The sequence below is a fragment of the Nannospalax galili genome, unplaced genomic scaffold (assembly GCF_000622305.1).
Source record: "Nannospalax galili isolate Female #2095 unplaced genomic scaffold, S.galili_v1.0 scaffold1785, whole genome shotgun sequence".
NCBI lineage: Eukaryota > Metazoa > Chordata > Mammalia > Rodentia > Spalacidae > Nannospalax > Nannospalax galili.
Genome location: NW_008353347.1, coordinates 130695 through 144664, shown reverse-complemented (window position 1 = coordinate 144664; position 13970 = coordinate 130695). Strand labels below are relative to the sequence as shown.

The following is a 13970-nucleotide window of genomic DNA, read 5'->3' as shown; positions in this document are numbered from 1 at the left end:
GTTACTTTCTGAGCTCCTTGGCATCTGAGCATGGATATAAAGTCATCAGGTAGATTTCAGTGGTAATGTTTTTCACATCTACTAGTTATTAAGGAGCAAATTTTTATGCTTTGAAGAATTATTTTTTTATACACTCACTTCCCAGGTAGCACCCTCCCATAGCCTCCCTCCCCCGACTAGAGGCCTTAAACTTTTGATATCCCTACTACTGTCTGCTGTGTTGTCAGCACCCCCAGCCTTTCCCCACTACTTGTCCTTCTGGTGAATCTCGTCAGCCTATCTCGAGGTCTTCGTTTTAGGAGGGTCAGCTGTTCCTCATCTGGCAGTATTCAGCTGTCAATATTCCTTTGGATAAGACTGGGGTCTGCTGTTCAATTTCCCAGCTCTCTGCTGGGTTACTATCTGGGAATCCCTTTGGCCACCCTGGCCAACAACTCAGAAGGAGGTATCACCTGTCTGGCATTGTTGCTTGCTATGTAGCCTTTAGCTATATATATGGTCTCTTATGAAATTATATTGGCCCCTTTAATCTTTGGTTATACTTTCCTTTTGGGTGTTGAAGGCCATACAGTTGGCCCAGATAAACCAAGTTATCTTTACTCTTGTCGTTTAAGGATCTGTTCCTCAGGGGTCACATGGGCTTGGGAGGAGCCCCTGGCTCCTTTCTTTTACCAGTTCCACCTATGTGAAGATAAGTCAAAGGTCCTGCTCGACCACGGTTGGCTTCGCTTGGAAGCATTGAAGAAATGATTCCTCTGTGTTGACCCTCTTTTGTAGACTGGACACTGGTTCAAATCCATCTGGTGGGGTCTTCTCGGCCTCCTTAGTCAAGAGGACAGGTAACCCACCACAATTACAGGATGTTTTGAGAGATGCTCATAGTCCCCTGGAACTAGTCAACCTAGGAGGGCAAGGGGCAAAAACTGTCCTTTATGTCCCTCTGACCAAATTATTATAGGCCTCAATGTATATCTGTTAAGCATTCAAGAAGGTTAGTTCCACCAGTCTGGTACTTTTAATTACTGTGTGTCATGTCAATAAATCTTGGGCAAAGACCAATTGTTCTCAGATAAACCTTACCTAGACATATATTTCTTGATCTGCTATGTATAATTTGTCAGTAAGTTGTAGGAGTAATATGGTTCCCTCTGGTTTTCAAAACTAGCTAGGCATTATTTATCTTTCGCATTGTCTTACCCCTCCATCATGGTTTTCCCACTTAATATGCCCCCATTTCCCCCCTTTCTCCCTTAATAATACCCTTCTTCTATGGTCCTACATCTCTATAACTTTTTATTGTGATTCCAAAAGGATACTCAAAAATAAATCATCATCATCATCATCAAATGAGAATATAGTGAGAGAAATCCCAGAGAAAAAAGAGCCTAGCAAAAGCCTGAAGATGCGCTGAGTATCAAAATACTGGTACCCCCATACATAAGAACAGAGCTGCTCATCCATACAAATTAATGCTCACTAGCCCCTCATTTGACTTTGCTAAAAACTTCTGTTTGTTCTACCAAATATTTATAAACAAACTTTTATAATGTGTTGAATGTAACTATAATTATGTACTGAGTCATTCTTCTTATTCTATCAAAATAAGCATATCTGGTCAAATATGTTTATACATTCATAATTTTGTAAATTTGTTTATAAATGCATTTGCAACTTAAAAAACATATATTAACTATTTTATAATTAAAAAAAATAAAAGACAAAGAAGCACAAAGTCAAACAGCATTCAAAGAAAGATAAAATTCAACATTGAGGCTAAGGCAACATATAAAACCTATTATTAATGAAAATAGCACAAACTGAGTAAGACAAAATTGTAGCTGCAATTATCTAACTTAAAGTGACACATCATGATTAAGACTAGAAGCATTGTGGGAAGGAATAGTATTGCACCAAAGTCTTAACTCCTTTCATCTCTGAACTGTGCACATGCACCAACTAAGTTACAGACAGGATGGAAAACAAACTGAAGAAAAATAGGAAATAATTCTTAGAATATTTTATTACATTCCTAAAAGAAAAATAGGTCTGGATGACCTTAAAATACTGTTATCTTATGAATTAGTGTGGTCGCCGGCTGTGGCTGCTCTCCTCTGGCTATGGGTGCTCTCCTGCTCTTTTAGTTCCTCTGATCACTCCTCCGATTAGGACCCCAGGGCTGGTGAGGAGTCTGCACCAGTGTCTCCGCATTCAGATGCAGGAGACCAGGCTCAGTGACATAGATCTGCTTTATTGCAGGAAGGCACAAGCTTATATAGGGGTAGTGGTCCAATCACAGCACAGCAAGTAGGATGCCTCATTAGCATACTGGGTTTCAGATTACAGAGCCTGGATTCCTGGGAACCACGTGACTCTGACTGTTGCAATATCTGAGTGTTGCAATTTTTTGATTCCAAGGGTGGTGATTAGGGAGTGGCAAGCTCTAGGCATCAGTCTCATGATCTGCCAATGGGACCAAATGTCACAAGGCATTCCTTATGGCTCCAGCGGTTGGGCGTTGCCTCAGGCCTGCTGTATGGCTGTCAATAAGACTTTCACTCTAGGCTCAAGCCCATCTCCCACAAATTAGAAAGCAAGATTATACATAATACCTCTCTAATATTCATTTTTTAAAAGTTGCATAAATGTGTAAATATTTTAAAGTAATATAAGAAACAAATATTAAATCATAACATTCACGCACATGCTCTGCACAAAAAATACTTGATATTGGTTTTACATAATATTGTATTTATAAATAATGACCCTGTTGCATGGAATGAAGAGAGTTAATGATAAAGCATAGATTAGAACATGATCATTATTGTATTATAACAATACTTTTGACTGTAGGAGAATGATGCTAAAACTGGACAACTGATGACAATGTTTTTATGTTGAGATAACAGCAAATATATCTTAAAGTGAACATATGTTAACACTTCCTTACTTTCAAGCTTTTGAAGCTCAGAATAAAACACTTCTGCTGAGGAGGTCAAGGTTTTCATAGGTCCTTAAGGACTTATTACTGGGAAGAGCAATGCTGTACGATAGTTTCCACTCTACAGGGGCAGAGTCCGCAGCTTCTTGTATCCATGTGAATCTTAGTTGCCCAAGGTTGAATCATTAGCATCCTCTGTTCTCCAGCGACTGAAATGACTTACAGGACTGCCAGGCCTTCAGGTCCTTGTTCAGTGGACACCCACTTTCACTGATGAAAAAGTGAAAATGATGCCATTTACAAATGATATTTTTTTAAACAATGTTATTTTTATGTGTATGAGTGTATTGCCTGTATGTGTGTACGTGCACCCGTGTCATGCAATGCCCAATGAGGTCAGAAGAGGGAGTCTGATTTCCTGGAACTAGAGTTTTGAATGGTGGTTAGCTGCCCACATGGAGGTGCTGGGAATTGAACTTGGGTCCTCTGCAAGAGCCATCAGTGCTCTTAACTGCTGAGCCATCACTGCAACCCACAAATGATGCTGTTATAAAGCAAATGGTATGATCTCTAAATTAAAATACCTTGCTAATGTTCCATTAGAGACCACGAATGCAACTGCAGGGTCTAAGAAAACAGGTGTCCTCATATACAAGCCAAATTTCAAGACTGTGGTGTTGGATTAATAAGGACCATGGTCATTTGTCCTATTCCCCTGCAGAACACTGTTCTGTAGTTCAGTAGGGGACAATACCCTTCATTGTTAATCAAGACTTAAATGATCTAATGCAGCATATCAGGTGGTATGTTCTTGTTGATAATTAATTTGCATATGCATTGCAAATGCTACAATGATCTAATGTTGCATTTATATGTATTTATCACCTAATCTCATCATGCATAATTATATACTTCCCTTATGATGGCTATTCTTCATTATCAACTTGACACACTGGGAAAGAATAAAGATTGAAGAATTTCCTTCCACAGATTGGACTGTATGCACACCCTTTGGGGCATTTTCTTGATTGCTAATTGATGTAGGAAGGTCTAGTCCACTGTGGGTGGAGGATCTGTATTGTATTAGAAAGGTAGCTGAACATGAGCTTGACAGTAAGTCAGTAAGCTGAAGTCCTCCTTGGTTTGGTCAATGTTTTGTCACAGCAAAAGAAAGCAAAGTAGAACAGAAATTGTTACTAGAAAGTGGCTGTTGCTGAGGTGTACATGCCCATGTTGTTTTGGGGGAGGATTATAGAAATATTTGGAACATTGGGCCAGCAAAATCATTGAGTGCTCAGAGGTTAATGAACTGGTGGGAGAACTTGGAATATTATGCTGGGAAAAATGTACACAATGGAGGACTGGTTTGTAAAGTTTCAGATAGAAGTAAAAATTTTATCAGGAATCTGCATGTGCTACTTTTATTTAAAAGTTAAATCATTTTACTAGAATAAATCATTTTACATATCACTTCATTTTCTAGACGTGATACCTGTGGTTACTGTGACAAAGGATGTGATCATCTGGGACTGAAGACTGGTTGTGATTAATATGAGATCAGTGTCACTGAGGTGAAATTTTCTGAGAAGTAATCCTTAGGGTCAGTACACAAGCTGTGGCAGCTGAACTTAGTGATATGTAAGAGTCCCCCACATAGAACAGCATGAAAGCTGTACAACTGAAGTGGTCATGGAGAGAAACTAAGGCTCAGTACCAGGTACTAGAGTGGGAGTCCATGAAAGGAGACCAAGAGAAGCCAGGGGTAAAAGTATATCCTCAGTGACATTGGAGACAGCAGGATATTGAAGATACTCAGACTTTGAGACATCTGTCAAGGATATCAGTAGATGTGGAGTGGAGATGTACAGAGCCTATTATACAATCTCTATATGCTGAGTATGGCAGAGCTGGAGAAGGTAGCTGCCCAAACTTTGAAGACTAGAAGACTGTTCAGATGAACTATAAGATATGTAATTGCACTGCTGAACTTTGGTTTTGCTTAAGTGTGGTTGCCTTCAGGCCCTGTGTTCTCCCTTTTCTACTAAGTATTTGACTTTTTTATTTTATAGAATCCCACTATTAAGACACCTTTGATTTTGAAAGTTTGATATACAAAAAATGTTCTTTGAATTCATTATTTATTTTATTTTATGTGTTGTGAGTGCTTTCTCTACATATGTGTAATTGTACCCATGAGTGCCAATGCCCACAGACCAGAAGAGGATGTCAGATTGCCTGGAACTGGAGTTGCTGTTTGTTGTTAGCTGACATGTGGGTGGGGGGAGACAAACCTGGGTCCTCTGGAAGAGTAGCCAGTGCTCTTAAATGCTGAGCCATCTCTCCAACCCTCAAAGTGTGAAATTTTTAAAGACTGTTGAACTTCTAACATCAAATCATGTTTTATATTGTGATGTTAACGTGATCTTTGTAAAAAGAAAGGTTATGGTTTAGCACTGACGTTTCTCTGTTTCTCTGTGTTAACAATAGACATGTGATGACTAGCTTTGGCAGTCAGCTTGACATTCCTGGGAAGAGTGAGACTCAGCTGAGGAACTTTAACAGATTGACCTATTAGCATGTTTTGTAAGCATTTTATGCATTGCTAATTGATGTAGCATAAATATATAGGTGTAAATATATAGAAAAATATACCAACTGGACTCAGTGGAAGAATTAATAATGCTACATGTCCATGTACCCAATGGGAACTAGAGTGATAAATTGACATTTTACAGGTTAGGTGTTTAGTAAAATTTATAATGAAGATGTGAAACATGACTGCGAAAGCAACTGATAAGCAACTTGAATTCGTGGCCATTTTAAGATCCCCTTTTGTTCAAGCAATTTTTGGAGGGCATTTTTCACATCCTTGTTTCTGAAGCTGTAAATCATTGGATACAACATAGAAAAGATGACAGTGTAAAATAATGGAAATACCTTATCAGTGTCTGTGGAATAGCCAGTGGTGGGACGCAAGTACATAAACAAAAGAGAGTTCCATAAAATAAGGTGACGGCCATGGGATGGGAAGCACACGTGGAGAAGGTTTTGCTTCTGCCTCCTGAAGACTTGATGCTCAGAACAGTAATCAGGATGTAGAAGTAGGAGACAAGGATGACCACGAAAGTGCTGGTCTTAATTGTGCCACATAAGGCAAAAAGGTGAAGTTCGTTGATGTGGGTATTTGCACATGATAAAGCCAGGAGAGGTGGGATATCACAGAAAAAGTGATTGATGGAAGCCTAAATGTCAGGGACAGATGCACCAGTGAAGTCATACTCCCAGCAAAATATGCCAGCACAACCATGCTGATGCAGACTCTCCGAGATATCAGCGTAGAATAAAGCAGTGGGTTACAGATGGCTGCATAATGGTCATAGACCATCGCAGCCAGGATAAGACCCTCAGCATCTGCAAAACATGCAAAGGAAAGAATCTGAATAGCACAGCCATAGAAAGAAATTCTCTTCCTGGAAGCTAAGAAGCTTACCAGCATTTTGGGAGCGATTGCTGTAGAATAGCAGAAGTCCAAGAAAGACAAATTGCTGAGAAAGTAGTACATGGGAGTTTGAAGTCTTGAATCACTATTAACTGGGATTATTAAGCCCATATTTTCCACCACGGTTAACGTGTACACTATGAGAAACACCAAGAACAGTGTGACTCTGAATGGGAAATAATCTGTGAATCCAATAAACATGAACTCATTTGGAGCAGTATAATTTGTCTCCAGAATCATCTTAGGATTCTTGTTCTGTGCATTTCCAGTAGATGGTACCAAGTGATGTGGAGTGACTTGGCTGATGGATGACTCAAGATCTTTGTTTTCCCTTCTAAGGAAATAAACAGAAAGTTGTAAACTCACATCTAGGTCTTCCTTCTCTCTCATGGCCCATTATTCTTTCACTATACCTCATCCTTCTTGTGAGGCAAATGAGAGGGTATTGAAATACATGTGACTTGAGTCTAGAGGGAGGGCTATTGAAGCAGAAAGGAGAGGTCAGTGGAGGAGGATGCCATAAAAATAAATTATAGTGATGTATCTATGAACATGTCAACAATAAACCTATTGTTTTTTATGTTCAATGATTAAAGATAACATGATGACTATCACTCAGGAGACGTTTCTTGAGGCAGGCAGTGACTGCGTCAAGTTGCACATATACCTGTACATCCATGTTAGTTGGTATTCTTTTCACATTAGCAAAGATGGAAAGAACCTAAATGTCCCTCAACTGGCAAATGCATAATGAAAATGAGGTATGTTTATACAATGCAGTTCTACTCAGTAGTTAGAAAAGATGAAATTATGAAATTTTCAGGTGAATGTAAAGAACTAGGGACATATACTAAGTGAAGTAACAGAGCCTCAGAAAACTAAGGGACATATGTTCTCCCTCATTTGCAGATCATAACATCCATCCCTTATATGTGAGTATATATCCCGATGTAAAAGGAGGAGCCAGGAAAATGGAAAGGAAACACAAAGGGAAAGGGAAAGAAAAACCTGAAAGAGGGAGATAGCAGGGAACAGATATTACCAGGGCAAGGTAGGGAAAGTGGGAGTGTATTGGATGTACTTGGACTGGGAAGGGAGGAGGGAGATTGGATGGGGAGAGAGAGAGAGGAGGGATGAATGGATAGTGGGTGGCTTGGGAAGACAGAGGGAAATGTGTTGACTTGGGAATCCCCAGAGAAATACACATATGGTGTCTAAACATTAGTGTTATGTGTATACCTGGGGGGGTGTATGACAGGGAGTTCAGTGCCAGACAGGGGAGACCTCTCTTTGAGTGGTTGGTCAGAGTAGTCTAAAAGACTCTCAAAATAACAGGAACTAATGCCAGAGCTCTTGGTTTTCTCCCAGAAGTTGAAGGTAAGATCCTACTCCTGAAAAGAGGACATAATTCAGACACAGCTCTTGGAACAATAGAGCAGGAATTGACCTGGAACCCTTCTCCCTGAAGACTAGCTCTCATATTTCTAGAGGATACAATGTAAGCTACTAAGGGAGAGAAATCAATCAATGGTCCGTCCCAGTCCTAATGCTGAATATCTATAATGACTGGTACAACAAACTACTATCGGTGCAGTAGTGGCACTGTTATCTGGGGAGTAATAAACAGCTATCTAATTGGACTTAAAGCCCTTTCACAGGGAGTGAACTCATGTGTGGCCCTTCAATTATAGTCAAATATACATGGCTGGAGATGTCATAGATCCTAGAGAAAACCATATCTCTGTCATATCTCTAGACAAATGAAATTTCTTACTGTATCCTAAATATGGATCCTTATATTAACAGACAAGTATATTGTATATCACTCATCAAAGAAGCTTCTTCTTGCAACACATGGAGTTTACTGCAGAGTTCCATGACTGGTCACACATTTGAGAGATGCCCACCCCTAGGTGACATATCTAGAGTGGAGCCTCTACACCTAAGGTTTACAGAATATAGTGGAACGGGTTGGAGAGAATACCAATGCATGCCAATACGCTCACCAATGAAGCTTCCTTATACAACAGAGTGTGATGCACACAGAAGGTCACAGCTGGTTATGTTTTAGAGAATAAGAGACTGCAGAGTTTGTTTTCTTTGATAGGAAACCTATATTAAACCTCACGTACCTATGGCTCAGGGACCATTTCAGAAGAGGAAGTAGAAAGATTGTAAGAGCCAGGGTTGGTTCATGAACTTAGGTTCCATGGCTTTCAGGCCACTGGAAGCTTGTTTGTATGAACTTGTGGCAATGGTGACATCAAGAAAAAGACCCACGCCAATTCAATCAGACAAGGGCCCAAAGTGGTGCAAGGGAAATGCAAATGCTTTACGGGATGAGACTTAACATGTATGACAGAATATGTGAGGCCCAATGTGGGGGTGGGAGGACATACGATGGAAGAGTAGTGTCTTAATTTGATTAAAACCTGTTGTATGAAATGTAAAAAAGCTCAATAAAATATTTTTAAAAGTTTGTTATTTATAACATACAAAGAAGTCGATGTGGCTCATGTTTTGATATTAGGAAAAACAATGAAAATTTGCAAAATCTTTACATGCTCAGCTCTGTCTTTACATTCCAAAATCACATCGTCACTAAAGTGTGATAATTTTGAAAAATATTTTCCAAATTAAACTAGATCCACCATTAAATAATATCTATGATTCTAGAGCAGACACCTTAATAAACTGTGTGCAGCAAAACAGCTATGCAAGCATGCCTGGGATGACTATGTGGTGTTTATGTGACCTAAATAAGTTATTTAAGCACCCTTTGATTTGAGGGACATATTTTTATGAGTCAAAAAAACCAGTTTGCTATGTACTCTATATAATCTATCAAATTTTTGCAAAAATACCTGTTTTGTTCCTTTTTCTCTTGTGTGTTCTAATAAAGATAAGTAATTTGTGTATGGTTCTGTGTTTATGTGTGATATGGTGTGTGTGTGTGTGTGTGTGTGTGTGTGTGTGTGTGTGTGTGTATCTGTTAGAGTATGGTTGTTTATGTATTCAAATAAAATGCTTACAAGTACAAATTTTTTGCATGTGTCCTGTTTTTCTTTTTTAATATTTTTCTGACTCTTTGTTTGTCCAGAAATATAATGACCTCAGCCCAGTAAAGTTCAATATTTATGTTTTTTATTGAGCTTTTAAAATTTTATACATTTCCCACTCAAATCCAGACCCTCTCCCCCATCCATGCCTCCCTCCATCCCCCCACCAAACCCTATGCACTCTGCCATACATGCTGAGTCCTATTCATTCAGGTGTTTATACCCACATGTCATTCAGTATAAATATGTCCACTGGAGTCTAGTCAGCCTATACAGTGGTCCTGTGTAAGTGTTTTAACGAACAGCTGTTTTTGTTAAGAATTAAGAACTTGATATGGGCCTGGCCTGGTGGTCCAAACTTTTAATACCAGATACTTGGAAGCCTGAGGTAGGAGAATCTCAAGTTCAGGCCAGCCTGGCTTATATAGTAAGTCCAAGGCCAACCTAAGTAACGTAACAAGACCTCTTAAACTAAAACAAAAATGTTTGGAAATTAAGTCAGTGTTGGACTATTTGCCTAGCATGTATGAAACTTGGATTTCAATCCATAGTGCCATGAAAATAACCTCAAGAAGTAGACAAGGAAAGAGTATAATTTAAGACAAAACTATGACAAAAGACTTAATACTTAAATATCACATAAATATGCAAATGTCACTGCTGGATTTTATATAATCAATTCTTCTTCTCAATTTACACTTTATCTCTTGAATATTTTCCTTTTTCTTGATCTTTGGTTTTTAAGACTAAAGAATCAATTCTGCAAGAAAACAAAGGATAGGGGACAAAGAAAATTTGCTTAATTTCAAATGGAAGGTTGTCTTAAATAGAAATGTTCCACAGAAAGTATAAATTAACTAATCTCTAAGTATGGTAGTGATAGAATGTTGTTTCAATTATGTTTTTCAATCGACAGAAGAGTACATTGGTATTTATTCTAACTTAGGTTAAAGATCACTATAGAATTTATAAGTTTAATATAAAATTAACAATCATAAATGCACACGCCTTATGAAAAGGACACTAATAGAATAAATACATATATAAATTCATTACACACCTTGAAGTTTAGTAGTGAAACAGAGATTAAATAATTCGATATTTGTAAATTTAACTTTTTAAAATATGAGCTTTCTCTAGTGTAAGAGTCCTATAAACATTTTCCTATACATTACTGTCTGAAACATAAGCAGATCCATAGTTCATGAATAACACATAGAGACTTGTGTTAAGAATCTCTAATTGGATTCATTCTTCATAATTTACTTATTAGTTATAGTAAATCAAGTTCTATGTCAGTGCAATGCATTTTGAAGTGTGCATTAATTATTAGTTGATTTTCAAAATTAATATATCTGTCAAATCTTTAAAATACATTTTGGAACATGTTTAATTTCTTCAGCAGAAAGAGCAGAACAAGTAACCATATGAACAAAAATAAACAATTCTATAAGATGTCACTAAATGAAAATAAAGTATAACTATCACTCCATTGTAACAATAGAACAATTTGTACAGTAAATTTCCCTGTCTTTGAATAGTCATTATTAGCATTTTGTCAGAACTAGAACTATCATTTAGTCTCATGCAATACCTACTTGCCCACTCTAACTGATAATGATGATGATGAAGGTCCTAAGGACATTAATACGAATTATGCAGAACAGACAACATTATTTGCATGTCTCATTCAGAACAGACAACATTCATTTTGCATGTTCATTCTTATTCAAAATACTGTCATTCCTCTGATCTTAAAAAGGTTTATACTGCCATAGAAACTTTATGATTGGTTATACAGCAAAGAATATTATCGAGTACTTAAAGGCTTATGAATGAGCTAATTTTTATTCTTATTTTTCATTCATTCATTCATTCATTTCATTTTCATTCATTGAATACCTTGCAAAGAATCACCCAACAAGTAACATGTTCACTAATGATTTTAATTGTTACCATTTCATCTCCTCTCTTACAACATTTAAACTGTAGAATGCTAGATTTGTATTCATTCCTCATTGTGTGACTGTTATTACTGTGAATGCTATCATGATCATTAAATCACCTGACACTCCAAAGTGAAATAACAAATCCTCCCAGCTGCTATTTGTAAAAACAAACATAAAAGCGTGGTCCCCATTATGGTGAATACAATTATCTGGTGTCTATGCTCCTATTTGAAATTTAGCTTTTCAGTGAAGATACTAGACTCATTGTTTCAAAGATTCTGAAACACCGGAGGTCACTTTCTTTCTCATAGCAGTAAGATCAATAACAGATGAGATGGTATGTTTCTGTAATTGCCTTAGGTGAGGCAAACTCAGCTCTATCACACTGTAGGCCATGGCATACTTTGCCAGCCACATACAGGCTCATGCTCACATGGAGTTTATCTAAACCACCTGCATTCTCTTTCTGACATTTACCTTCATATTTTATTGATAAATCTAGGATTAAATCACTTACCTCAGCACCATGTATAATTTTGAGTTGTGGAATTTATTTTGTAGGATGATCACAATATTTGTCTCTGGGTTTCAAGGATACATTGTGTCATAGATCAGCATTTATCTTGCAGTCCATGACATTTGGGACATTGTCCCAGGGTAATTGCCAGGCCCAGTGGACAAGTGCGTGAGCAATTACTCTTTGCAGTGGTGTGGCTTAGCTGACTTCTTTTAAAATGAAATAAAATGGAGACTCATAACATAATTGAAAATAATAATGTTACACATGGCATCATTATAAGGAGATATTTTATTATCAACATTAAAGCATCAAAACTGGAATTCAACAAACAATAATATTTTTTGTCCTGGACATGATTCTATACTTTCCCTGAGATTTCTTTATGAATTCAGATATTTCAAGAGCATTTTAAATATTCAGTCACACATGTAAAAAAAATAGGGTACCAATTCGGTGATATTTAGATGAATCTCTGGAATTGAACTGTTGTTGTTTTTCAATTATCTCATTGTTGAAGGGAATTACCTTGAAATAGAATTACTGGTATAAGTTGCTTCTCACTAAGACAACCAGAATGTGAATGTAAGTTTATTATTTAACAGAGGCAGACAACCTTTTTATTTTGTCTAATTGTATAAACCTTCAAATTAAGGGCAATAATGGCTTGCCTCATCTTGGTAATAGCAGTAATGAGAACAATCTTCAGTAGTAGTATTTGATTCTTGGTTGTTTGGTTCCTTTAACAGATACAACAGTATTTCTCAATACTTTAGATTGTAGGTCTTTTGAATGCTGACAGTGTCACAGTATGAAACTTACTACACTCAAGATATATAAACTGCACAATGAATAAAACAAGAAACTAGACTCAGCACAAGTAATTTATCACTTTCCAGTAGCTGGTAGAACTCTTGCGATCAGATTTAATAGATGAAATATCAGTGTATTTGGATAAAAGACCAGCAATGTGCAATTAGAAAAGCATTACATGAGAAATTAAGAGCCAGAAAAAGACAGCTGAAAAAATTCAGTGAGGGCAAGTCAACAGGAATGGTTACGTGCAAAGCTGAAGAGCTTTGGAATATACACAGTCTGGAAAGCCTTTGGTTGAGTTAACACTTTGCTGTGTAGTTCCAATGTTAAATAACAAACTGACAGTGCTTATAATATAAATAAAACTTGACTCTCTTTGACAGTACTGAGGATGAATACATTTTACATGAATTATTCTTTTCTATGATTTTGATCAGCTGCCCATTTCTGTTTTATAACTACATCATCACTAGCCCTGGTAAAGGTACAAGGAAGATGGCTCAGCAGCTAACAGGAACGCTGTGCAAATCCAATGACCTGAGTGTGAGCCCTGGAACTCACGTCACAAGCTGAAGATGGTTTCGCACATCTACACTCCCCACACTCCTAAGGTGAAATAGGAATCAGTAAAAAGAAAATCACTCTAAGTATGTGGACCAGCTAGACTGAAGTATGCTGCACAGTGCCAGAAAGAAAAGAGACTTCCTCTACATGGTGGCCGGTGAGAAAGGACTTCTGAAAGTTGTTCTCTTACTTCCACATGTGTGCTGTTGTGTGGGCAGACTCTCCCTTCCTGCACATACACACAATAAATGAAGGAAGGAAGGACAGAAGGAAGGAAGGAAGGAAGGACGGAAGGAGGAAGGAAGGACGGAAGGAAGGAGGAAGGAAGGAAGGAAGGACAGAAGGAAGGAAGGATGGAAGGAAGGAAGGAGGAAGGAAGGACGGAAGGAAGGAGGAAGGAAGGAAGGAAGGACAGAAGGAAGGAAGGAAGGAAGGACGGAAGGAGGAAGGAAGGACGGAAGGAAGGAGGAAGGAAGGAAGGAAGGACAGAAGGAAGGAAGGAAGGAAGGACGGAAGGAGGAAGGAAGGACGGAAGGAAGGAGGAAGGAAGGAAGGAAGGACAGAAGGAAGGAAGGATGGAAGGAAGGAAGGACAGAAGGAAGGAAGGAAGGAAGGAAGGAAGGAAGGA

At 38.0% G+C, this 13970-nt stretch overlaps 1 protein-coding gene across 1 annotated transcript; it reads right to left on the bottom strand.

Moving 5' to 3' along the window:
* Positions 1-5692: 5692 nt before the first annotated feature.
* LOC103748055 (olfactory receptor 5AS1-like) lies at positions 5693-6827 on the bottom strand. Its single transcript, XM_029554793.1, is given in 3 exon segments — positions 5693-5932; positions 5935-6176; positions 6179-6827. Coding segments are annotated over 3 exon segments (1131 nt in total).
* Between the last annotated feature and the right edge of the window lie 7143 nt (positions 6828-13970).